The sequence below is a fragment of the Pelophylax lessonae genome (assembly GCF_965119305.1).
Source record: "Pelophylax lessonae genome assembly, chromosome: 11".
In the NCBI taxonomy this organism is placed as follows: domain Eukaryota; kingdom Metazoa; phylum Chordata; class Amphibia; order Anura; family Ranidae; genus Pelophylax; species Pelophylax lessonae.
The window spans coordinates 190,449,634-190,477,134 of record NC_138778.1 but is presented as its reverse complement, the minus strand read 5'-3'; the positions used below and the strand labels follow the sequence as shown (position 1 = coordinate 190,477,134).

The window sequence follows — 27,501 nt, the reverse complement described above, 5'->3', positions numbered from 1 at the left end:
CCTCCTGGCCAATCAGGAAGTGGGTCCTGAGACCCTTTCCCGATTGACCGAAAGGAGAAGCTATACCATTGGCCGAGGAGAAGGAGGGAGGAGACACAGGAGACTGCAGCCGCCGCCGGCACCCCTGCTGACTGCCCTCCACATGTGTACGGTAAGAGGGTGAGTGAGCTGGTGACTGGGGGGGGGGGGGGGGGGAGTATGGTGTGCGGGCTGGTGTGGTCCGGAAGGGGGGGTATGGTGTGGTCCGTCTGACGCCCCCCCCAGCCCATGGAGCACCAGCTGCCACCGGACAGCTCCTAGACACATTGGTTCCCAACTACCAGCACAGAAAACAGATGTATCATGCTGGAAGACAGGAGCCATAGTATTGGTGCCGTTGGCTCTATGTTTGATTCTCAAAGGGAACATAAGACAGAGCAGGGGGGTCTGGATTGTTCCATAAAATTCTCTAAAAGTGTTCACATCTGTTCATCTCATAGCGGTGGCTGATAACATTTGGAGGGCCTCATCCACTTGGAATAAGACCCACTCCTTTGGGTTACGTGAACAAACAGGGTGTTCATAATAATAAATGCAATTTTCTCGATACGTACCAGGATCAAAGAAGATGATTGCTTTTAAACAGGCGTATTCGTTATCATCAATCTGCAGCTCCTGGAATGGAAACACCAGTTCATCCAGGATTCTCACCGCCACTCGCCCCACTTCAAGTTCCGGACAGTTCCTTGGTATCACTCGGTCATTTCCTAAAGAAAAAATACATTTCCTTTAGGCTCCTTAGAGGTAGGCCAGAGCAATAAATTGACACTAGGCATCTTTTAGTTGACACTCTCTCAACTTTCCCAAAATTTTACATGAAACATTCCAACAGTGACCACTTGATAACTGATTGTGACCTAGAGACTATATAAAAAAAAAAAAAATGTGAAGGATGCCATTCCTAAATGCTCCTTATGAAAATGCTGGTGGCCTGGTAGTCCAATGGCATAACTCCCAACTGTCCCTGATTTCGAGGGACTATCACTGATTTGGAACAAAGGCCCCCCGTCCCTCTTTCCTCTTAATTTTTCCCTCATTTTGGTCTGATCTGTATAGTTGTATATTAAATTCACTATTTGTCTTTCAAAAAAAGTGGCTCCCAGTGCTAAACCTTTCATCCAATTTCTAAATTGCTGCATCTGTACATTACAAAAGCCAGCAGGGATAGTACAGGTAAAAAAAGAAAAAAAAAAGAAAAAGCACTCTTGGGCTTATCTAATCTTTTTTTTTTTTAATAATTCTTCTTTAAGGGGGCGTGGCAGGGGGTGTGTCCTATGCCTACATACTTTTTCTAATAGGTGTCCCTCATTCCCATCTCAAAAAATTGGGAGGTATGGAATGGCGCTCAGGCATAACCAGAGTTGTATAAAGTACTCGAAACCCATACTTGAGTAAAAGTACAAGTGCTCGATCAAAAAGTGACTTGAGCAGAAGTGGAAGTGCTCGATCAAAAAGTGACTTGAGTAGAAGTACTAAAGTATTCAACATTTTTTGTACTTAAGTATTGCAAGTAGTTTTTTTTTAAATTTTGCTACTCAAGTACTGAAAGTAAAAGTACCAGTAATTTTGAAAAAAAAAAATTGCTACTCAAGTACTGAAAGTAAAAGTACAAGTACTGTGTTATGTAGTTATTAAAGAAAGAAGTCAAAAGTTTATTAAAGTTAAAGTTAAAGTTATTAAAGAAAAAAGTCAAAAGTACACATGACATTATACATATTTTTTTGAGCTTCATGAAACCTGCCATCTACTGTTCTTGCAGTGGTAATTTTTATAATAGTAACGAGTAACTATGCAGCACAAAAAAAAACATATCGGAGTAGAAGTATTGAAATCATCGAAAAAATGTAGTGAAGTAAAAGTGGAAGTAGGAGAAAAAAATTCTACTCTAGGAAAGTACAGATACTGCCTTTCGGTACTTAAGTACAGTAGTGAAGTAGTTCTACTTAGTTACTATACATCTCTGGGCATAACCAGCCAATGAGTAGCTCTGTCTGATCACAGATCCCGCTCTTTGACAGACCATGGAAGCCGTGTTGGGTTTATGGCAGCTGGAGGGAGCCTGGAGCTGCTGCTAAGTAAGCAAGAGCATAACAACTATTCATGGGCCCCATACGAAAATTTTGTTGGGGATCCTAGTGACCTCCCTCTGTGACATTTGTGTCAATTGAGACTATAGTGTACCGGTAATTCAAAGAGCTGTCAGCATAGTCAGTACTATACACTAGGGACCAGTGTGGTGGATAAATGTTGGCTGTGAAGAGCATCAGTGCACGGAACAAACTTTACATTTTACTAAGTAGCTCACCAGCATTTTTCAGCATCCACTGAACTTTTTGGGGATCTTGGGGCTGTGATGCAAATTTTATGCCCTTCCACCACCCTAGCCAGCAAGTGCTGAACATTGTGGTTTGCAGGTCAGTAAATAATAATACCAAAATAAGTGCTTTAATGCACAATTTTTTTTTAACATTAAAATAAACTTCTTTAAAATGCGACCTATTAGTTTATAGCTTTAGGAAGACAGTGTTAGAGATAGAGGATTCAAATTAGACATGTGCAGAACAGAAAAATTTGTTTTGTTTTGAGTAGATTCATTTTGTTACTAATTTCGTTGGTTCGTTTCATAATTTGATCCATTTTATTTAGTTTTGTTTCATTTAGTCTCCTTTATTAATTTTCTAAAATTTTAGAAACAATTCAAATTGTTATCGGTTGAAAAACGATCGACTGATTCGATTTCTGCGTTACGAATAGCTGGTTGTTAAGAAGCGGGATGGGAAGCCAGCCGATGTGTCCTTCACAACCGATGACTCATTAGCTGTCAGCGGGATTCCCCACTGAGAGCTGAAATGTAAATAAAAGAATACCGGCAGAAGAAATTCCCAAAATCCATACCAGACCCTTATCTGAGCAAGAAGCTCGGCAGGCCAGGAAAAAAGGTGGGACAAGCGCCCCCCCCCCCTCCTGAACTATACCAGGTCACATGCCCTCAACATTGGGGGGTGCTTTGGGGCAGAGGGGCATGCTGGGTCGATGACATCACAAGGTGGCCGGGTCACCCGCTGACATCATCGAATGTCTCTGCCCTTGGCTATTCAGGAAATATTTAGGTCCAGCGGGCAGCATGATTGACGATGGATCTACATCGAGGGACATTGTTTTTTTATTTTTTAATAAGGATTTGTCAAAAAAACTCTATTCACTTTTTTGGTGAATGGGTAAGGGTACTATGTACCCCATACTTATTCACATGGGGGAGGGGGGGGCAGGATCTGGCCAGATTCTGATAAGTCCCTCCTGCCCACAGACTACCACATCCACAGCCCAGGGTTGTGGGAAAGAGGCCATTGTCCCCATTAACAGGCGGGCAAGGGGCTTTGGGCCAAAGCACTCCCCCCATGTTGAGGGCATGAGGCCTGGTATGGTTTAGGATGGAGGGGGCGCTCGCTTTCCTGGCCTGTCGGGCTGCATGCTTGCAAAAGAGCCTGGTATGGATTGGGGGGGCTCCACTGAATTTTCTATCACCTGCATTCTTTTGTTTACATTTCAGCTCTCGGCGGGGAAACCTGCTGACAGCTGATGAGTCATCGGTTGTTAAGGATGCGGCGGCCGGCTTCCTGGCCTGCTCCTTAACAACCAGCTATTCTTCAAACAGCATTCAAATTGGTCAATCATTTTTCGACCAATCTGAATTTGAGCCATTCTGAAAATTTGAAAAACATTTATCCATTAGAAAACGAATATACGAAACGAAATTAAATTAATTTCAACGGAATTCGTTGCTATTTTATTCGGAGATTGGGATACATCTGAATCTCCGAATAACCAAAAATATGTCCAAATTTACATTCAGACCGAAACCACTTGCACATATCTGATTATTATAATGGTGATGGTCAGGATGACCAGAAGCTCTGAAAACAATAAATCTACTCATAAATGGTGGAGCAGAGGAGATCTGTGACAAGGGACAGCTCAGGGTTGGAGTTAATGATACAGTACTGATTCTGTATTTTCTGCACAGGCACACTCAACAACCTCCCCATTGGAGCCCCTCCAACTACTAGGCCCGATAGCAGATGCCTTGGTTGCCATAGCTATAGTTATGTCTCTGGAGGTAAGTATTACAAGTTTCTGCGGTCACATAGATATAATACAGGTTCCCACTTATCTCCACTCTGTTAATTAAAAAAAAAATATCACTTTCTGTGACCCAGTTGAAAAGATTTGGTTGGTTTGCTCTCTCGGTGACCACACAGGAAGTGAAGGAAATTATTCTCAATGGGTTCAGGAACAGCAATAAAAACCTGACAGAGGCCTCAATCCCTCCTGTGCTGTGTCCAAAAACAGAAAAAAAGCTTTTTTTTGTTTTAAGGTGCAAAACTGTGTTTAATGCACCCCCCCCTTCCCCCAACTCCTATCCTTCACAGCAATCCCAAATTACACAGGGGGTTGTTTGCAGGTGTGCCTAAGTGCTCTCTCTGTCTGTCTCTCTTCAATGCGGATGCTTATCGGACAGGGTCACTAATGTTTAACATATAAAGATATCACACATTATCTTAACAACGGGCCATAAACATGATGTCAGGTGACTGGTATTTGTAACAAAACAGTAACCTGGAGACTGGTGACTTGATACCCATGGAATGATTCTATCTATGATGGGGAGAGAGAGAGCGATGGGGGAGGGGGATAGACAGAGGGGGGCAGGAAAAAAAAAACGAGAGATATATTCCTGAACTCATCCCCTGTTCTCTTTTACCCCTAAAAAGGGGGGAATGATAGAAGGGGGAGTGAAGAAAGACGAAGAGGAAAAATGAAAGGGAGAGAGAGGAGAAGAGAGGAAGAAGCGGGAGAGAGCGAGAGAAGAAGAAAGTAAAAAGGAGAGTGAGAGAGAGGAGAAGAGAGGAGGAAGGGGGAGAGAGCGAGAGAAGAAGAAAGTAAAAAGGAGAGGGAGAGAGAGGAGAAGAGAGGAGGAAGGGGGAGAGAGCGAGAGAAGAAGAAAGTAAAAAGGAGAGGGAGAGAGAGGAGAAGAGAGGAGGAAGGGGGAGAGAGCGAGAGAAGAAGAGGGGAAAAAGGAGAGGGAGAGAGAGGAGAAGAGAGGAGGAAGGGGGAGAGAGCGAGAGAAGAAGAGAGGAAACAGGAGAGGGAGAGAGAGGAGAAGAGAGGAGGAAGGGGGAGAGAGCGAGAGAAGAAGAGAGGAAACAGGAGAGGGAGAGAGAGGAGAAGAGAGGAGCAAAGGGGAGAGAGCGAGAGAAGAAGAAAGTAAAAAGGAGAGGGAGAGAGAGGAGAAGAGAGGAGGAAGGGGGAGAGAGCGAGAGAAGAAGAGGGGAAAAAGGAGAGTGAGAGAGAGGAGAAGAGAGGAGGAAGGGGGAGAGAGCGAGAGAAGAAGAGAGAGGAGAGGGACAGAGGAGAAGAGAGGAGGAAGAGGGAGATAGTGAAAGAAGAAGAGAGGAAAGAGGAGAGAGAGAGAGAGAGAGAAAGGAGAAGAGAAGAGGAAGGGGGAGAAAGATGAAGGGGGCGAATGATAGAAGGAGGAGAGAAGAAAGAAGAATAGAGGAAAAAGGAGAGAGAGGGTGGAGAATAGAGGAGGAAGGAGGAGAGAGATGAAGGGGTGAATGATAGAAGGGGAAAGGAAATGGAGGAAGAGGAGAAGAGAGGAGGAAAGAGGAGAGAGTGAAAGAAGAAGAGAGGAAAAAGGAGAGTGAGAGAGAGGAGAAGAGAGGAGGAAGGGGGAGAGAGCAAGAGAAGAAGAGAGGAAAAAGGAGAGTGAGAGAGAAGAGAGGAGAAAGGGGGAGATAGCGAAATAAGAAAAGAGAGGAGAGAGAGAGGAGAAGAGAGGAGGAGGAAGGGGAAAAGAGTGAAAGAAGAAGAAAGGAAAAAGGAGAGGGAGAGAGGGGAGGAAGGGGGAGAGAGCTAAAGAAGAAGAGAGGAAAAAGGAGAGGGAGTGAGGAGAAGAGAGGAAAAAGGAGAGGGAGTGAGGAGAAGAGAGGAAAAAGGTGAGAGCGGGTGGAGAATAGAGGAGGAAGGAGGAGAGAGATGAAGGGGTGAATGATAGAAGGGGAAGTGAAGAAAGAAGAAGAGAGGAAAAAGGAGAGAGAGAGAGGAGAAGAGAGGAGGGAGGGGGGGGGGGAGAGCAAAAGAAGAAGAGAGGAAAAAGGAAAGAGAGAAAGAGAGAGGAGAAGAGAAGAGAGGAATAAGGATGTGAGAAATGAAGGGGGCGAATGATAGGAGGGGGAGAGAGAGTGAAAGAAGAAGAGAGGAAAAAGGAGAGAGAGAAGGAGGAGAAGAGAGGAGGAAGGGGGAGAGAGATGAAAAAACAAAGGATAGAAGAGGGAGTGAAGAAAGAAGGGAGGAAGAGAAGAAAAGAGAGATAAGAATCATAGAAAAGTGACGGCAGAAAAAGACAGTAGTCCATAGAGTCTGCCAATGTTTTTTTTATTTTTCTTTTTTTGTTAATTTTATTGTCTGACTATAGATCTGTGTTTATCCCAAGCATGTTTGAAGCCATTTACTGATGACTGTCTCACTACCTCTGCTGGAAGTTTATTCCAAGCATCAACTACCCGTTCAGTAAAATAAAACTTTCTAAGATTTTTTTTTTAACTTTCCTCCAGGTAGTTTGAGGTCATGTCTCCCTGTTCTTGATTTTGGTTTCCTATTGAAAAAACTGTCATCCTGAACCTTATTCACCCACTTAATGTATTTAAAGGTTTTAATCATGTCTCCTCTTTTCCTTCTTTCCTCCTGGCTGTACATATTAAGTTCCTGAAATCGCTGTTGATATGTTTTTATTATCCCTCTCACCTTTCACCATTTGTGTTACCCGTCTCTAGACTCGTGTTTTATCAATATCTTTCTGTAAGTGAGGTCTCCAGAACCGGACACACGTATGGAAGGCCAGTCCTGGACAGAAGTATGGACGAAGAGGGGAGAGAGATAAAGATCGCAATCGTGGCTGCCAGCCCTGTGGACTGGCTTCCCCGCCTCCTAATGGGGGCGGGCGCGCGCCTCCGGCGGCGTGAACTCGCCCCCAGAAAAACTCTGGTGCACTCCGGCGCACAGGTACGGCAGTTTGCGCAGCCGAGCCAGCCTGCCGCAAGTGGTTAAAGTGTGTTTATTATATTTATCGCTTAATAATTTGGGTCATTATTTATGTGGACTATTTCCCCAGTACTGGACGCCTCAATTCTTCATGTAACATGTTCTCCTGTTTGGAATTTCCCCGTTCTCTATTCTCCGCACAGAAAGTAGCAAAGTAAAAAGTCATGCAGAATCATCAACTGATTTTTTTACATATAAAATATCTCAACATGGGTGCAAAAAATGAATCTCATCTATGTGATAAAATTCTTCTTAGAAAATATAATTGTACAAATTAGGAGATGGAGCAAATTAATGAAAATGCAATCTGTTTTATGCTTTAGGCTCCATTCACACTTGGGCGACTTGTCATGCAACTTTGGACATCAAAGTCACATGACAAGTCATTCTCCATGTTTTCCAATGAGAACCATTCATATATGTGCGACTTAAAGTTGCAGACACTTCAAACAGAATTAGAGTGCTTCTTTGTTGCTCACCTAGGAGTAAAATGTCTTTGTAGATCATTGACCTCTTGGCAACCCCCAGTAGTAAGTGCTCTCCAGCATGTGCACGTAACAGCGCCACCTAGGGAAAAAAAAGATGTGAAGTAGGATGATCCTTTGAGTCATCTTATGAGGTGATTGAACACTTATAGGGGTTAATTTACTAAGACTGGAGAATGCAAAATCTGGATAGAAACAAATTAGCTTCCAGTTTTTTTTTTGTCAAAGCTTAATTAAACAAGCTGAAGTTAGAAGATGATTGAATTTTATGCACAGTTGCACCAGATTTTGCACTCTCCAGTTTTAGTAAATCAACTCCATAGCCTTGTTAACATATAATAGGCTTCAGTGCAGGAGCAGCTGAAAAATTCCAACCTTGCATTCTTTACAGATTGGCGTCTAAACCTTCTAAGAGTTCTGCTGGCAATAGTTTGTTTACTAGATATCCACTAGTTTTAAGTAGAATTTTTAAAATATGTAACCCAATCATTAAAAGCCACATAGCATAAGCTTTGTAATTTCAAAAGTTAATTTTAATCATTTTTAAGTCTGCAGCTTTCCATGGTGATCCTGCCAAAAAGACTTTTCTTCAGTCACTTCCTATTACAGGGTGACAACTCTTAGTCCCTGTGTACCAATTGTGCTCCCACATGGTCACCCCGTCACACAGTCTTCTAAAGGGAATTACAAGTGGCTGTTTTAGCGCACATTATCCATGCAATGTTCACTGTTGTCACATACTTGCCAACTGTCCCTTTTTTCCAGGGACAGTCCCTGCAAATAGGAGCCTGTCCCAGGTAATTTATATTGTCCCTGGAAGCGCCTGGAAATCGGGCTGCCCATAAATGTTACACAGAAGTAGTACAGCTGAATGGGAGACATATTTCAACTCTGCTATTTTGGCATTAAGTTTGAAATTCCCTTTTTAATTTCCTGTAATTCTCTCTATATTGGAGTAGACTTTATAATCTGATAAGTTGGCGAGAATAATTATGCAAAGTGGGCGGAGCTTCAGGGAAGTGGGTGTGGTAATTTATAGCTGTGATGCAAAGTGTCCTTGGAAAATTTTTTTAAATGTTGGCAACTATGTTGTCACCATCAGAAAACCTGCTCTGCAAAATGCCATGTAGTCACTGGTGGAGTGTATGTAGACATGAAGTGTCAGGAGATCAGCAGCAATCAAATGTAACAAACGATGAAAAAAGTATTTTATTAAAAAAAAGTTGCATCAACTTTGACCTTCCACTGATATCTTTGAGAGCCTATAAGGATCTATGTGTGTGCGTAGAGCTGTATTTTTTTTGTAGTGTTAGGCAGGTGCGTTGTCATGTGAAGATGTGCATTTCCTCTGTGTGCTAATATGTGTTTTGACGCACATTGATGGGTGTTTTCAATGTGTTTTTGAATTTAGAAATTGGAGTGGATGGGGTGGTAGCCCTTGGCCAAGACTTGTTAATACTAGTGATCGATCAATATCGTTTTTTTTTATTGCCGATACCGATATTTTGGTCATCGCTTATCGGCATTGGCCAATATTGGCCAATATTTTCGTACATATTTTTTTTTTTTTGACAGATACCTAAGGTCTAAAAGACCCCAAACTCCTCCTCTGCACTTAAAATCATTCAAAACGCCAAGTTTGGCTGTTTTGAATGCTGTAATGTTTTTGAATTTGGTGCCGAATCATGAAATCACTTCCGGGTTTTTACATGGAGACCCGATCAGAGCCAAATGCGGCTTTGATCGGTCTTCTCTTCAGCGGCCATGCAGGGTGGTTGAAGAGACAAGAACTCACTGCTCAAGGTGGTGTAATTGCCTGATGACATTGATGGGTGTTTTCAATGTGTTTTTGAATTTAGAAATTGGAGTGGATGGGGTGGTAGCCCTTGGCCAAGACTTGTTAATACTAGTGATCGATCAATATCGTTTTTTTTTATTGCCGATACCGATATTTTGGTCATCGCTTATCGGCATTGGCCAATATTGGCCAATATTTTCGTACATATTTTTTTTTTTTGACAGATACCTAAGATCTAAAAGACCCCAAACTCCTCCTCTGCACTTAAAATCATTCAAAACGCCAAGTTTGGCTGTTTTGAATGCTGTAATGTTTTTGAATTTGGTGCCGAATCATGACATCACTTCCGGGTTTTTACATGGAGACCCGATCAGAGCCGAATGCGGCTTTGATCGGTCTTCTCTTCAGCGGCCATGCAGGGTGGTTGAAGAGACAAGAACTCACTGCTCAAGGTGGTGTAATTGCCTGATGACTCACACCGGTGCATGCCCCGGCTCGCCTCCGTGGAAAATTGATAAAGGAAGAGGAATTGGCAGCACTCCAGGTTGAGTCAAAATCCAGATTTATTGATAGTAGATTTACTACTAATGATTAAGCACACAGTCAGTGTGTGAAACGCATCTACCTTGTCATGATTGTCATATTTGGATGTCCAGTCAATAAATCTGGATTTTGACTCAACCTGGAGTGCTGCCAATTCCTTTTCCTTTATGCAGGGTGGTTGCCCGGGCCTCCCGCTCCTTGTAATGACAGCCGAGCGGCTTCTGAGCCGCATCGGTTGTCATTACAAGACAGCCGACCCTCGGCTATGGACGCCGGTACCGGGGTGATGTCTCTAGTTGCTGCAGGCATCACTCCAGTACAGCACTTTTCCGAAATATCAGCAATATCGGTAACCTCAGGGGCCAATTCCGATATATCGGGGAAAGTGCATATCGGCCCCCGATATATTGGCTTTGCTGATAATCGGTCAATCCCTATTTAATACCTGTTGCCAATGCATCAAATCATATGTTATATGCATTGACTTCTCTCCATTGACTTCTATAGACCACCCAAAGCACTAAAACACAGAAAAAAAATATATCTTGTTTTTTTTTAAAAATGCGTTGAGACAGTAACAGACACTATATTATAAGGAACAGCACATGTGTTTTAGTGTGTCTCAATGCATGCATTAAAACGCAATAGCATAAATGGGCTCATAAGAAGTAAGTTCCTCATCGGGAACAAACACAGCTCAGAGGTAAGCCGGGTAAGTTAAAATATAAAAGACTAGATACAATTTACATGCTGGGATGACTTGGTCCTTTAACTCAGTTAAGCATTGTCACTATCCAAAGTTAAACATCAAAGGTGAGTGAAGACACAGAGGTTAACGAGTGGCTCTGTCAGCGGGCAGCTGATGTAAGAGCCTGTGAAGGACAGCGTTTAATAATTAGTGTCACCACTACGTGTGAATCTCCCTAGCTATTGGCACCCACCACTGACTATCTGATATACATGAAAGTTTTCAGAGTGGATGGGCTCTTTGAAGTAGTGAATTTACCTTAGTTATCTGTTTGTGCAATCACAGATTCCATCACAGGACACAAAAGGTATCTGAAGAATGGGATTACGGGATCAGTACCACTCAATACTGATATTTCAATTATGGCTTGAGTTCAGCAGAGTGTATTACTCAACAGCATGGTATAGTTCTAGAGATTCTGGTTGTGGGAACCTCTGAACATTGAGTTTTGGGCAGAAAAATCTTTACCAGATTTGACCTGTTTGGCCAAATGGTCATATATGGACCTCACCAAAGTTCTAAGCAAAAATGGGCCACGTAGATCAGCAGATTTGATCACTGCGCAAATGGGTTATCTACCCCACCTGGATCTGTGAGTACAGAGAAAGTAGTGACATTCAGAGGTGGAAACTTTAGTGTAGTTTGGGATTCAGTCCTCCAATGTCCATTCATAGCAGGCATGGGCGTCTGCAGGTAGGGGCAAGGGGGGGGCAAATGCCCCCCCCCCCCCCTGGAATCTCAAGTTCCCCTTTCAAATGATTGTTAAGCCACTTTATACCACCCTGTCTGGTCTGTTTATTAATCCTGTGTGCCCCGGTGTCTGTGTTTGTGTTTTAAAAAAATATGCCGTTCTTTACCAGTTTTCAGAGGGTCAAACACCGCTCACGTGACCCGTCAGCTCTCTCCTCTCCCCGTCTGACAGCTGGGGCCGAGGATTCCTCACTGATGTCAGTCGGGAGGGGAGGAGGGGAGAGGTGGAGAGAGGTGTTGGGTCACGTGAGCGTCGAGTGGCGTTCTGAAAACTTGTAAAGAATGGCTTATTTTTATAAAACACAGACACAGGGGCACACAGGATGATGGAGGCACGTAAACTGACCACAGTGTCAGGGCTCAGCCGCCATGGTATACCGTGGTCAGTTTACAGAGGGGAGGACATAGCCAGGCAGGATCATCTAAGTATTTTAGGTGATAGAAGGGGCCAAATTATACAGCAAAGCACTGTATAACATGATTTAAGGGAACAGGATCATTTTTTTTTCTAGGTTAACAAATGCTTTAAAAATAAATGCTGCTGTTTGCTCTTTAAAAATAAATGCTCAAAATAAGTATAATGACATTGTTGAAAAAGGACAGAGCATCGGTGACCTTAAAATGTTGCCACCCCCCTGAAAAAAGTTCTGCGGACGCCCATGATAGCAGGATAGATGGGTGGGGTGGATAAGAGTTCATCACACCCCTGCATGCACACAAAATTGCTCAAACACAATCTAAAACCAAGCAAACGCATGATAGGACAGCACAGTGATCATAAGGAAGGTCATAAGACCAGTAAAGAGTACCTGTTATCAAGTGGCTGACAAATGCATTAGGGGAAGGGTAGTAGAGGCAGATACTATAATATATTCTTCCAACAATTAAGGTTTTAATGAAGTGTGGTAGTTCCACATTTAATCTTACCCTTTTTTGTATTTTATCGTGAACAGAACAGATACAGCTGACAATGTAGAACCATTTATGAAGGCGTGATCACTAACATTCTAAAGTCACATACCCACCTGATCGTCTAAGGGAAGTTCGCAAAAGGCTGGGATGTACTTGGCCCATTCCACAAGGACCAGAAGCTGCTGTTTCATGGATTCGCAGACGTCTGTTATGCTGGCTATCTTCTTTCCTCGGATGTCTGTGTTCAGCATAGTCACTGATGAGGTTATCTGCAAGAGAAAGTCCAATGTACTTATCTGAAATTGTGAACTTCAGAGGCTGTGAAGCACCACAGGAGCAATCGTACAAAACCCAGGAGTAGCCTATTCAGTCCGTGTTCAACCACACGAATACCATACCATACCGTTCAGATCTATCGGCCTTAAACAATATACAATATGACCTAATTATCAGCAGATGTGTAGTATGAAAATTCTAGTAAAAGAAAACAAAAATTTTGAAGGAAGAAATCCACAAACAGTAAAAATCTAATGAGAGTGCCAGAAGGAAGTCTAAAGCTGGCCATACACCATTAAGCTTAGTACACATGAGCCGAATGTTGGGCGGCATCGTCCGATTCAATTGAAACCGGCTGACATTCGGTCCGTGTGTACTGGAGTTGGTTCGTCAAAGGGTCATTACCGAAAAAAGTCTGCCGATCGACTCCCAATCAGCGCTCTCAGCAGACGATTGAGGGTGTTGACTGGAATGTTCTGCCGGGGGCCACCCCCCCTCTCAGAACACGAAAGAACAGCAGGTGAGATCGCTGTACTAATGTCTAATAGTTAGTACAGCGGCTCCTCCTGAGCTATCATTTATTTATTTTTTTGTTCAGCCCTGTTGGGTTGAATGAAATAAAACTACTAGTGTGTACCAGGCTTTAGCGTTTCATTCTTTCCATCCTCTAATGGTTAACCTCCCTGGTGGTATTCCCGAGTGTGGCTCGGGGTGGAATTTCAGTGCCATTAGCGGTAACCCCGAGCCACACTCGGGGTACCACCAGGGAGAAGTCGATGGATCCTGGAAGAGGTTACTTACCTTCTCCCCAGGATCCCGCAATGTATCCTGGCAGAGTACGGCGGCCGAATCTTCCGTCTGATGCTGTGTGCCCTGGCTTCGTTCCCTGCGAGCATTGTGTTGCAGGGGGGTGGAACCGGCGGCAAATTCAAAAAGTAAAACACACAAACACACTGATACGTGTAATCCTATTGGATTACTTTACTAAATATGTGTGTATGTGTGTGTGTGTGTATTATATATATATATATATATATATATATATATATATATATATATATATATATAATATATATATATATTTATATGTACATATATATATATATATATATATATATATATATATATATATATATGTATACGTATATATATATATATATATGTATATATATATGATGTCTACTAGAGTCTTGTTTGGTCAGTTTTAAGTCAGTAATTACTAAGAATTGTAGGCCTACAATACATAACACCAAATTTCCATGCAAAAAATGGTACCGCTTTTGGTGCAAAATTCCTGACATAATCATACCGCCAGGGAGGTTAATGGGATCATCCTGACGAACATTTTCGACCGTAGTGATCAGAAAATTCAAAGAGGCAAAATGGAAAAATGTTTTTTGTTGGGGAAAAATTGTAGGTAATGGCACATAAACATACTCTTCTAAGAGCTTCACACCAGCCATCCAAAAAGTTTTTCCATGAAAACAAAAAGGGATGTTCCCATGTATGTTAAGAGCTGGCTGTGCTTGGTTTGTGTACTCACTGGTAAAATCTTAAACAAACAGACCTAAAACAACAACCATTCCTAATCAATAAGCCATGACCTACATCACAAGGTCTGCAGAGGTCTACAAAGCATTAGACTTACGGCCAGATTTACTAAGTTTGTCCGATTGCTTGCTGGGTTGTTGATCACCATCATGCAGAAGCAATATATTTAACTAAATCACTACTAAGAACCATCTAAGCTTATTTCTTAGCATCCTTCCTTCACCTACATACATACTGGAAAGCTGGTAGGTTTGGTAGGCCACTTGAAGGCCCTGCCATTCTATTGGCGCTGCAGATGGATTATTATAGAGATGTCACTCACCTGTTGTGATAGGACTTCTGCTTGGATTAATACATTAATTGAAGGCAGGCTACTGTCTTCGTAACTTGACCTCCGCGTGCTTATCCGGTCTCGTTCATTTTGTACAGCTAAAAGGGAAACACAGTGGTTAAATAGGACACTGGGACAACAGGTCTGATGCATAAGGCTTCAGCACCCAACACTTGTGCAAAAGTACCTATATATATGAGATGATTGTCACCGATCCACTCTTTTGGCTTCGTCAAGTAATGCCCCGTACACACGTGCAGATTATCTGAAGACTTTTGTCTTCAGATTTACCTTTTCTATGTAGTGCAAGGGCCTGTCGGATTGCATACAAATTGAAAGTGTTTAGGTTTGACCCCATATTATATGGTTTTGGTAAGTCTACAGACAAAAGTCTTCAGATAATCTGATAGTGTATATGGCCCATAACAGTCCTATGGCAGACAGTAGCAAACACTCCCAGCCAACTAACTGGTGATAGGTTGGTTGGAATATTTTTGGCCAGTTCTTTTTGCATCCCTTATTATTTTACCCCTTCTTCCACCTCTATGGGCATAAAAGCATACCTAGGAAATAGATCAGGGGCTTAACTACAGGGGTTGCAATTGCAACCGGGCCCCATGCTCCATTGGGCCTGTGCGGCTTCCCTGTAAACCTGGATAGGAGGGCGGGGGCAGCATGTAGAGAAATCACTGTCCTCCTTTTTCCTCCTGTAGCTGCAGGAGGAAAATGGAGGAGATTGGTTCCTCTGTATGCTAAATCAGTTCCTCTGTATGTAAGGTCACACTTGCGACCGGGCCCTGGCATTCCACCACCATGGGGAGGCCCCAAGATGGCAGGAAATGGGCCCACTGCAGAACTTGTGAAAGGGTCCTGCTGCAGGACCCTAATAAAGGGCCCTGCAATGATCAATGGGAAGAGCCCCAGGCTTGAAGGGAAAGGCTCCGGCCAGGGGTCCGGGGGGCCCTTCATGGTTTCTTGCACCGGGGCCCTGAAGGTTCTAGTTACGCCTCTGAAATAGATATTCAAAGATACATTCCCACATCTAATAGTTATGTTAAGTTTTCAACCAGTTGGAGATAAGAAGCTGCCACGTGGAGCCATTGTCAGAAAAAAAGAACTGCAGCCTACAGTAGAGTGGCCCCACTGTACTAAGCCATCAAAGTGTATTTTCAGCCAAAAGAAGAAAGGTTAGGCTATTTGGGGATTCATTGGGGAAGTTTGATCTCACTGCCCAAGTAACAACAGCGTCACCACGATAGGACGTAAGGGTAATTCTCCATCCAGCCACAAAAACATTTTTTGTGTGTCTTGGTTGGAGATTTTCCCTTCTGCTCTTGTTGAGAGTATTGTAACTGTTGAGGACTTCCCATTCATTGCCCCAGAGACAGCAAATGACACCTGACAATGATTCTAAACTTTCATCCTTTTATCCAAAACTGAAAAAATTGTTTGGGCTGAAGTAACACTTAAACAAAAATATTGTGCCAACATTGTCACTTTTATTTTGTCTTGTCACACCGGCACATATAACATGGCAATCAGGTATCCAGGCTGTTTATGGAGAATGTTTCATGTAGTGTGATAATCTCATATTGAGTGGACTTTTTACTCCACTATGGTATACTAAAGTGTCCGAAATATTTACAAAAATTGGGATTTATGAAGTGGTAGTGAGTCTAGAACACTAGATGTCACACAGTATAGTAAATGGCTTCCGCCAGAAGGGAAGACATGGTGACCCCTAGGTCCCCAGGCTCACAGACAGGATTACTGCCCCGTGAATTGAACCTGACATCTGAGGTCACCAGGAGGAAGAAGCTGGGTGAACTCTGATCCTCTTTAATCTTGAGAAAAAACCCAGGGTCAGAATGTGACAACTAACTAACTAATGTGACAACAACTGTGCACTTTACTGTCAAAAGCAACCAATCAGAAACCCTCTAGTAGTTAGTTTGAATACAGTAATATGACATTTCTTAGGTGGAGATAAGGCACCACACATTTCTTATGGATCTTTACTGAATGTTGCTGATAGCTCCACTCTTCTGCAGTGCCTAGCCAATGATGGCCAAAAATGACCTGGTAAAAGCAAGCAATGTCAACCGTAAAGTCCATATAGACACAGAAAAGTCATACAGTACCATGAATTGGGATCTAAAGAGGCATACCACAATTTTTTGACTGGCATAGGCACTTGTTATCTTACCCCTAATGCCTCGTACACACGCAACGATTATCGGCCGACCGATTGTCCGACTTTTGTCCAGAGAGGTGTTTTGTTGGTTGGAATGTGCCTAGACTGCACACGAATTTTCTCGGCCAACAAAAATCTACTTCAGAAGTGATGTCATGTGCTGGTTTACTTTCCGTGTGTTTTTTCTTCTCTGAGCATGCCCAGTCTTGCTCATCAGATTTTTGTCTGCCGAAATCTGTACTGACTGCCCGAAAATCGGCCGTTGTGTTGACGGCCAACAAAAATTTTATAGCCTGCACACCAGATTTTTTTCAGGCGAAAAGTCGGAGTCGGTTGTCAAAAGCATCATACTAACAAGCCGAAAAACGACCGATCCGACGCTGGCCGAAAATTCCTGGCCAATAATCGATGCGTGTGTACGGGGCATAAGGATTCATAGACAGCCCAGTTATTGCTAGCCTGCAATATAGAGCATTGCTAACTATTATCATACCATCTATGGCAAGCTTTATAGATCTTAACCCAACCTCTAATGAACAGATGACTACCAAACTAAAAGAGTCAACAGATTCGAGAGTATCTGGCCAGTAGTGGAGCAGGACTAGTAAAAAGGCCATTCTTTAGAACTACACTGGGACCTTTATGAGAAAGATGAATGTACTCTTCCATCACTCCGTTTCTTTACAAAATTATGTGGACTACAAGGTGACAGGTCATTTTTATATAGAAACAAAATGACAGGGTTGCTATTTCAGGAAAGGCACCTCACCTTCTTTCTTCATACCAGCCCGAAAACATTTCTTTAATCTGCAGTAACGACACTGATTCCTCTTGTCTTTATCGACCACGCATTGTCTGCTGAACCTGAAATGACAAGCACAGGATGGGGTGTGTGTATATTTAAAGCCTGGTGCTGAACTGTCCAAATTTCAATCTATGGCCAGCTTTACACAATGATTGGATCATGTTTTTACTACTCTATTATGTGAGGATGATAAGCAATAGCAATACAGCCTCAATTAGCTTAGGCTAGCCAAAGAAGGGTCAAATTTAAGCAGATTCCTGGTAAATTAGCCAAAATTTGAACCAAGAGTGGCCCTGCAAGTACCAACCAGCTTGAAAAAAGTTGATTTAAAAATTTAGAAGAAAATTATTAGCTGAATGGTGACTGAAAACTATCAGATACACTCAGTGTTTAGTAGCACCAATGTATTCGGACAACCATGGGTGTCAGGGCTGCCTGAATACAATAGCCAGCAGTGGAGATTCTGACACCCACGCCAACGAGTGCACAGTTCTTAGGAGGGAAGGTTTTTAGAGAAAGACAGAACGTGAATTAGCGTGGTGGTGGAATCTGTAAGCTATGGACAAGAGAACTGTGAGTAACTCATTAGGACATCCTTACGAAACGCCATGATGGAACAAACCTCTAAACCCTTCAATATCCTCTGTAAGTCACAGCGAAAGCAAGATAAAGGGGGGGGGTAGAGCTACTTGTTTGGATTGGAAATAACAATTGGAATCAACTGTCAATCAGGAAGGTGTTAGAGCATGCTTTTAGATCTGTTTTGTATTTTTCTTTGGAATGAAAAAGTCCAACGTGCTCTCAGATTACTTTGAAAACACATCCATGATCCTCATCATTATGGGAACAAAGTGAGGATTCAAAGTGGAAGGCACACCACTAACAACACAGCTGAAATGATAACAGCGTTATCTATTTAAAAATGAATCTTTTTGTTACACTATTTTACTCATCCAGACATCTGTATCAGACAGCACAGCCTGGTTCTCACTAGTGATCGACCGACATCGTTTTTTTATTGCCGATACTGATACTTTGGTCATCACATATCAGTATCGGCCGATACAGGCCAATATTTTTGTACGTTAAAACATTTTATTTATTTATTTTTTGACAGGTACTCTTGTGGAGGGATCTGGGGGGTCTAAAAGACCCCAAATCTCTCCTCTGCACTTAAAAGCATTCAAAACGCCAAGTTTGGATGTTTTGAATGCTGTAAAATTTTTGAATTTGGCCCTGAGTACCCGGAAGTGATGTCATGACATCAGTTCTGGGTTTTTACATGGAGACCTGATCAGAGCCGAAAGCGGCTTTGATCGGGTCTACTCTTCGGCGGCCAGTGGGACGTGAGACCCAGGCGAGCCACGAAATGCGGCGGGAGGGGGGGGACATCCCCTCTAGCTCCTTTTAATGACAGCCGAGCGGCTTCTCAGCCGCATTGGTTGTTATTACAAGACAGCTGACCATCGGCTAAAGACGCCGGTCCCGGGGTGATGCCTCTAGCTGCAGGCATTACTCTGGTACAGCACTTTCCTGAAATATCGGCAATACCGGTAACCTCAGGGGCAGATTCCGATATATTGGGGAACGTGCATATTTGCCGATAATCAGTCGATCCCTAGTTCTCACCCGGCAATATTGGAAATATATATAGGAAATATTGTCTAAATAAAAGAGACATGTGTATTCTGATTGGATCTTGGTGTGTATTTCTTACAGATCTGTGCAGTGATCCAGAGTGTAATAAAGACCGCTCTCTCTCCTTGTAAAGGGTGATTGGTTATGTCTCCGCCCCCTCCTGTAATTTTCTACAGGCAGCCTGTAGTGGGTGGAGTCTGCTGAGTCCCTCCCACAGCTCTACCCTCTGCACAGGCTATGGACAGCACAGTGACGGCATCATTGCTATCTTTACAATGATATATCTCGCTTTTCTCAGTGGATTTATATTTTTTGTGACTATTGAGGAATATTCCTAAATGAACATAAGCTTGAATTTCCACTTTAAAGGCATAGACCTAGTTCATGAGCTTGTAGTGCTGCCCCTTCCTCTCCCAGCCAAAGGCCAGCCCTAGATGGAACCAGCTGAGATTCGAACCATTAATGAGTAGACTGAATGTACCAAGTTGATCGATCAATCAACTTGGGTAAAACCAGCCTGCTGGATTAGCTTGTGATAAACGCAAACGGCTGCTATAGCGTCTAGCGATAATCACCGTTTTCTCCTGGCCAGGAGAAGACAATTACTCGACAGTAGAGGTTGTTTGTACTGAAGCCTGCCCATAGATGGATTGAAATTCATCCGGTTCCTGTTTAACTGGCCAAATTCCAATCTGTCTATGGCTGGCTTAAATCCTGCAAGCTAATATAAAAACAAACTGCACTATTATTCAACATTGAATGACTATATAGCTGGAATAAAAGGGGGAGGGGGTAATATTTGCCTGTTATAGATAATGATAGTGCAGGGGAATTCCACTCACCTGCAGGAGTACATGTGATTCTTCCTGACGCTCCTTCTGAAAAACCCCTTGCAGCCATCACAGCTGGACGCCCCATAATGTTTCCCTGTTGCTCTGTCACCGCAGATGGCACACAAAGAGTTAACCCCAATACCGTTTGCAGAGCTGATACCGGTCACTTCTGATGGTGAAGTATCTGTGAAGGAAATATAGAAAAGGGAAACACTGCTGTTAGCACATTGCTATGTTCTACGAACAACCCTTGTAGGTGTAATACCCTGCAACAATAAAGGGAAAAATTCATAAACCAATCAGATCTCAGCCTCAGCGAAAGGTGAGGTTTAATGTGTTGATCACAGTTGTGGCTGGTTAACATGAGATTTATCCCTTAATGACAACCGCCTCAACTGTAACTAATGGATTGCAAATGAAGCTACAGTCAACAAATCAGTTATTTATCTTGCTATCAAGCAACTGCAGTTTCCTGTGTGTAGGTGGGTCTTTATGGGTCCTAAAGCCATAGAAAAAACGTTCTAATGATGTATTACAGGTCTGTGAGAGATCACAGACAAGGGACAAATAAATTAAAAAAAAAACAACAGTAGTCCATTATCGATGGCACCTCAAGCAATGCTGGCTCTTACACCTGTAATGGGCCATACACACTATAAGATTTTCTGAAGACTTTTTCCTTTAGATTTACCAAAACCATATAATATGAGGTCAAACCTAAACACTTTAAATTTGTATGCAATCTGGCAGGCCCTTGCACTACATAGAAAAGTTAAAAATGAAGGAAAAAGTCTTCAGAAAATCTTATAGTGTGTATGGCCCTTTAGATTTATTTTCTAGTGTTTGGAAGAGAAAGTATAACAATTGCTCAGCCAACCATTCAATGGTGCCTTCGTGGACTAATTTTCAACTTCTTCTTGTTCAAATACCATTGCAATGTCTCGATTTATGTCGAATAAATGTTCTACTTCTGGATTAACTTTGACAAGTTCATGCGTATAAGGCTAGTTACCATATTTCTTGTCCAGGAATGAATTCAACAATTTCAAATTTGTTACCATCAGATTCAACAACAATTTTCCATCTTTGTTCTCTAATTTTTTCACTTGCTCTGGTTGAAACCAATTGCCAATTCATCCCCTTTTACTTTTAGATAATCAAACAAATTTTATTGAAAATTACAATTTTAAAGCAAAATTCCTCAGGTGCAAGACCAACCTTAAAGCTGCCTGCTTCTACTCAGAAGAAGCAAATGCATCCTTGAGGCTCCATTCACACTTGTGCAACTTGTCATGCAACTTTGGACATCAAAGTCTCATGACAAGTCGTTCCCCATGTTTTCCAATGATACCCATAAATTTATGTGCGACTTAAAGTTGCAGCAACTTCAAAGTAGTTCATGCACTACTTTGGTCTGACTTTCATGCAACTTAAGGGCCATAGACTTTATTGTTAACCCCTAAAAGGTGCATCAAAGTTGTACCTGAATCTTATAACAATGCAACAGCTATGCAACAGTTGTCCATTATCACAAAGCCAAAGTCTTATCCAAGTTGCACCCATCGAAAGTTGCGTCAAAGTTGCACCAAAGTTGCACTCCAAAGTCCTACAAGTATGAATGGAGGCTGACTCTGGTACAAGAAGGTAATCTGATCTTTTAGCTATCAAAAAGAAAAAAACACTTTAATCATCCAAATTGATTAATAGAAGTAGTAGTCAGGTCCTGTTCTATAATTGTGTCTAGGGAGGTCATGAGGGAGTGCGGAGGAGGTAAGCTATAAAGAGAACCTGTTTTTAGACCTTTAATAGGCAATGTGACAGGTATCCTTTAACCCTTTTGCTGCCAGGCCTTGTGCTCCACTTTTAAACTAGGCTGGCAAATTTTTCCTTTTTTTTTATTTTCAATTTATAACTTTCAGAGTTTGTAAAAGACCCCCAAAACCATATATTTTTGAAAGTACATGACCAGTAGAATAAAAAGAAGGTGTTATTGATTTTTAAGGTCCCAAGATATTTGCACAAATGTTTATCAAATCAATATTTTTGCTAAAAATCCACTAAAATAATTATTAGCAGATAAAAACACAGCAAATTTTACAAAAATCCTACTAAATATAAAAGCTTAACCTGTATTGAGTTAATAAACAACAAATATTTGTAATTTTTTAATTTGCTCCTTTTTGTGAAATAGTATAATCGAACCAAAAGTGTAAATATCCAAATTTCTGAAAACAATCTGAAGGTTTTCATTTTTCCCTTACAGCTTTCAGAATTGGTGAAAGACCCCCGAAACCATATATTTTCTGAAATCATATGTCCAACTGATTTTTTAGACCCCGCAGTATTTGCGCAAACATTTATCAAAACAATATTTATTCTAAAAATACACTAAGTCCCGGTTCACACTGCTGCGATGCGGGAATGCTGCGGATATACAGTGTGTTCCCGCATCGCATCCGCACCCCTGGCAATTCACACTGCCATATGCGATACGCAGGGGGTGTCAATTAAAAGATAACGACACCCCCAGTTGAGATCGCATATCGCAGTGCGATCTGCAAGTTCGCACAGAATCGGATCGCACAAGTGTGAACCACCATGCGATCCGATTCTGCTGCGGATAAAAAAAAGGGTCACATGCGTGTTTAGTGCGATTGCGGTGCGAATTCAGCTATACAAACTCTATGGCTGAAATTTGCACCACACAGACATTGCATGTAATTTAGGAGCAGTGCGCTCCGAATTACATGCGATCTCTGTGATCGCACTAATGTGAACCGGCACTAAAACCATTATTAGCAGATAAAAACACAGCTAATTTTACAAAATTATTGCTAAATTCCTAATAAATATTAAAGCTTAACCTATATTTTACATTACGCCTTTTTGCAACTTGGTGAAGATTGAATGTACGCAAAAATGTAAATATCCAAATTTCTCAAAAAATCTGAAGGTTTTCATTTTTTCCTTTAAAGAATTTGTGAAAGACCCCCCCCCCTCCCCCCAACCATATATTTTCTGAAAGCCTATGACCTCTAGATTATAAGCAAGATGCTACTGATTTTTTAGACCCCGTCGTATTTGCGCAAAAGTTTATCAAAACAATATTTTTGCTAAAAATACACTAAATTTATTCTTAGCAGATAAAAACACAGATAATTTTACAAAATTCCTGCTAAATTTCTACTACATATAGAACCTTATCCTGTGTTGAGTTGATAAATAACAAATATTTGTAAATTCTACATTGCGTCTTTTTGCAAATTGGTGAAAATTGAACGCAACCAAAAATTTCTCAAAAATTCTGAATGTTTTCATTTTTCACTTACATTTTTCAGAGTTTGTAAACCCCCCCCCAAACTACATATTTTCTGAAAGCATATGACCTCTAGAATAAAAAGAAGCTGCTACTGATTTTTTAGGCCCCGCGGTATTTGTTTAAGGCCCTGCAATTTTTTCCAAAAAGTGGCAAAAGTGCACGATTGAGCTGCGTTTCTGCCACCCACCAACCACACCCCTCAAGCTGCACTAGGCAGTGCTTTGCACCCGTGGCAAAGGTGACCTGACTTGTAGCGATGCTGCCTGCCGATTGCTACATATTTGAATTAATGGGGAAGTGCCGCAAACGCCCCGCAACCAAGTGCAATGCATGCAGTTGCAGCGCATTTGTTGGCAAAAATGGGGTAAAACAGGTGGTGATGAGGCATCGTATCGCTTCCTCACCACCTATCAGTAGCCTCCTGGAGCGTAGCCTCGGGGCTTCAGAGGCAAGGGCGATTTAACGCATGTCTAAATCCACCCTTAGGGCCCTTTCACATGGGTTGTCCAATGAGGTTCCCCTGTCGGGTTTTTCAGGTGCACTTGATCTGACTATCCAGTCTCCTCCTTGGAGCGGCGGATGTCAGCAGTGAAATGTCTGCTGACATCTGCCGCTATCCGACCCTGTCCGCAAAAAACAGACAGATGGTGGTCCTATTTTCCATCCATCCGGCAGATCGAATGCAATCGGATGAAAATGGACAGGCGGTCTGTTTTCACCCGATCCCCCCATAGAGGAGAGTGGGATTGTATCTGACTCCGCTCTGCACAGCGGAGGGGAGACGAACCTGTCATCCGTGGGGGATCAGCAGACTGATCTCCCACTGATTCCATCCTATGGAGGTGCCTGTGTGAAAGGGGTCTTACTATGATTTTTATTTTATATAATTTTTTTTTAAAACGGATACAATTTATTATTTTTATTTTTTTACATTTTTTTTTTTATGGTGGTGGTGGGGGGTTAGAGAAACATCAGGGGTCTAAACAGACCTCAAATCAAATGTCCCTTTTTTTAAGCAGAGAAAGAGACTGAAGAGAGTTTATTCCCTTTCTCTGTAGGCTCAGCTGTAATAATTATGAATGGATGGAAGCCTCTGCATAGCGGCTCCCATTCATTCATACACTGGGCCAATGTAAACACTGTTTACTATGCCACAGTGACAGCTGAACATAGGAGTGATCGCTACCAATCGCTCACTATGTTCACCTAGGAAGGGGACTGGTAAACACATGTTTGTGACAGCAAGCGATTCCGGATCTGATGCAGCCGGCAGGAGGCAGGGAGGGAAAGCCGGTCGTGTGCAGTGCGGGGAGGGGTCCCGGGGGATTGACAATGCGGAGCACTACAGGGGGGGGGGGGGTCAAAATGGCGGCCGGTAAGTTATAAATTTTTTTTGCCTATATGTGCCTCCCCTGCAGAAAATAACCTGGCAGGAGGGCAGAGAAGGATGGAGCATCATTTTGCGGGGGGGCAGGGAGGGGTCAGGATCGGTGCAGGGGTGTGGGGGGGGGGGGGTTGGTGTACAGCGTTATAGTGAGAGGTGCTATAGGGATTAGTTAGGTAGGGAAGAGTTGTAAGGCAGGGTGAAGCAGGGAGAAGTGCCAGTATAGCAGCGCCGGCGGCAGTAAAAAGGTTAATGGTAAACGTCAGGCACAGACACTTGCATCTAAATAGATTTCTCAATAGTGACGCAGGATATATATATATACTGTATCTACTTTTAAACAGCAAATGTCTAAACAAGCCCATATATTATCCCATCACTCTGCTGTACTTAGTCTGTGCAGAGAGCAAAACTGGGGGAGGTACCCAGTAAGCCCCACCCACTGCAGGCTGCATTTAAAGAACTACAGGAAGGGGCGGAGACAAGACCAGTCACCCTGCACAAGGAGAGAGATCAGCAGTGAGCGGTCTTTATTACAGGAAATGGAAAAGTCTCACACTGAATTACTGAACAGGTCTGGAAGAAATACATAAAGCATATCAAGATTCAATAAGAATACATGGCTCCTAGACAATATTCATTTAGGTTTAAGGTTTTTTAGGAAAGTGAGAAATATCACCATTCTGACCCTTGTGTCATCCTATAGGCCATAAATCAACAACACTGATGTGGAAACAATAGATCACACCCAACTCTCCCCTCCACTCCCTGTACACCCCACACTGCAGAGATTATATGATATGTGTTTCTTCATTAGATCTACAGGAAAAGACAATCACAACCACCATATCTAGCACTGCAATGATCTATGTCCATTCCACATACTATCTGGCTGCAAATATTAGTCTGTAGGATACGTTTATCAATCAGCATTGTAAGGACCACTCAGCAGTAACTTTCTCTGGAAAGTAAACTTACGACCAGTTAATGCCGATTGAAATCCTAAGGTACGTCACGTGTCTGCAACAGGGCAAGACCTCTAGATCAGCCTTTCCCAACCTTTTCAACACAGAGGAACCCTTGAAATAAATTTCTGGTCTCGGGGAACCCCTGCTAAAAATTAAAAATCTACAACTCATGACAGTCAGTGGGAAGAATGCTCCTTAACCGCTTTACCACCGGAGGATTTTGCTGTCTTACGTCTGGGCCACTTTTTGTGATTTGGCACTGTGCGACTTTAACTGACAATTGCACGGTTGTGCGACGCCGTACCCAAACTAAATTTATGTCCTTTTTTCCCCACAAACAGAGCTTTCTTTTGGTGGTATTTGATCACCTGTGCGATTTTTACTTTTTGCGCTATAAACAAAAAAAGAGCGTAAATTTTGAAAAAATAACAATATTTTTCAAATTTTTTTTATATGAAATTCCCCCCAAAAAATGTAAAAATCAAAATTTTTTTAAATTTTTGGCCAATTTGTTTTCTGCTACCTATGTTTGGTAAAAAAAAAATCACAATAAGCGTATTTTGATTGGTTTGCGCAAAAGTTATTGCGTTTACTAACTAAGGGAAAATTTTCTGTCATTTTTGGTGTTTTTTTTTTTAACGAGTAATGGCGGCGATCTGCGATTTTTTTTGCGGTACTGCGACATTGCGGTGGACAGATCGGACCCTTGACTGACATTTTTGACACTTTTGGGGGACCAGTTACATTACTGCAGTAATCAGTGCTATATATATGCGCTGTTACTGTAAAAATGACACTGGCAGGGAAGGGGTTAATTGTATTGGAGAGGGAGGGGTTAATGTATGCCTGGTACTTACTGACATGTGTGGGGGGAGGTGACTGAGTGACACAGGGACAGATCGGATGTCCAGCTATGCTGAACCCTGCAATCTGTCTCTGTTTGTCACTTAGGAGATCCGCCCGCTTTGTTTACACAAGCGGGCGGATCTCCAGACTCGATTCCCCGACGATCGGGGAAGAGCGGCGGCGATCGCCGCTGCTCCACCCCTGGCCCGACTACCGCTGTGACTAAAAACAGCGGGAGCGAGACTCCGGCGGCGCATGAGCGCCGCCCAGAAGGGGAGGAGTCCAGCGACGTTGGTCTACGTCGCTGGACGGAATTGAGCCACTTTGCCGCAGTACAGTCCCAGTGACTGGTCGGCAAGTGGTTAAGCTGGATACACACTATACAATTGTCTTTAGATTTTTTCCTTTAGATTTACCAAAACCATATATTATGAGGTCAGACCTAAACACTTTTAATTTGTATGCAATCCGGCAGGCACTACACAGTTGGAGGTAAATCTAAAGGAAATCTACCACCAAAAGTTGTATAGTGTGTATCCAGCTTAGTGCCTCGTACACACGTTCAGATAATCAGACAACTTATCGTTCACATTTTGTTGCATGATACTAATATCGAATTCAACAATGCATATAAACATAGGATTTTTTAGTACGATTCCGGAAAAGCTTCCTGGTTGCTTCGCTACGTATCAGATGGTGAAAAACAAAAACAATGGCAGCCAGGCTTTTTCCGTGCTATTTTAGTGTTTCTGATCATGCGTGGTCCTGTCGAACAATTTTTAGCAGACGCATAGTGTACTGATTAAACAATTGTCGTTCCCTAGGCTATCGTACGACAGAAGTTTTCCTGTTTGTCCCTTCCGATTTTGTTGGACGAAATGTCGTGATCGGCTGTCGAAAGCTGTGTACTAACGATCAGATTATCGAGTCGAAAGCGATTATTTTCGTACGATTATCTGAACGTGTGTACGAGGCAT

At 42.4% G+C, this 27,501-nt stretch overlaps 1 protein-coding gene across 1 annotated transcript in view; it reads right to left on the bottom strand.

Annotated features, from left to right (window-relative positions):
* Nucleotides 1-27,501, bottom strand: part of HNF4A (hepatocyte nuclear factor 4 alpha) — a 56,764-nt gene that overhangs the window by 8,427 nt on the left and 20,836 nt on the right. Inside the window, exons 2-7 of the mRNA XM_082271210.1 lie at nt 20,017-20,191; nt 17,501-17,595; nt 14,529-14,635; nt 12,493-12,648; nt 7,623-7,710; nt 594-746 (exon numbers count right to left, since the gene is read on the bottom strand). Of these exons, the coding sequence (XP_082127336.1) occupies nt 594-746; nt 7,623-7,710; nt 12,493-12,648; nt 14,529-14,635; nt 17,501-17,595; nt 20,017-20,191 (774 nt within the window). The remainder of the gene's footprint in view (nt 1-593; nt 747-7,622; nt 7,711-12,492; nt 12,649-14,528; nt 14,636-17,500; nt 17,596-20,016; nt 20,192-27,501) is intronic.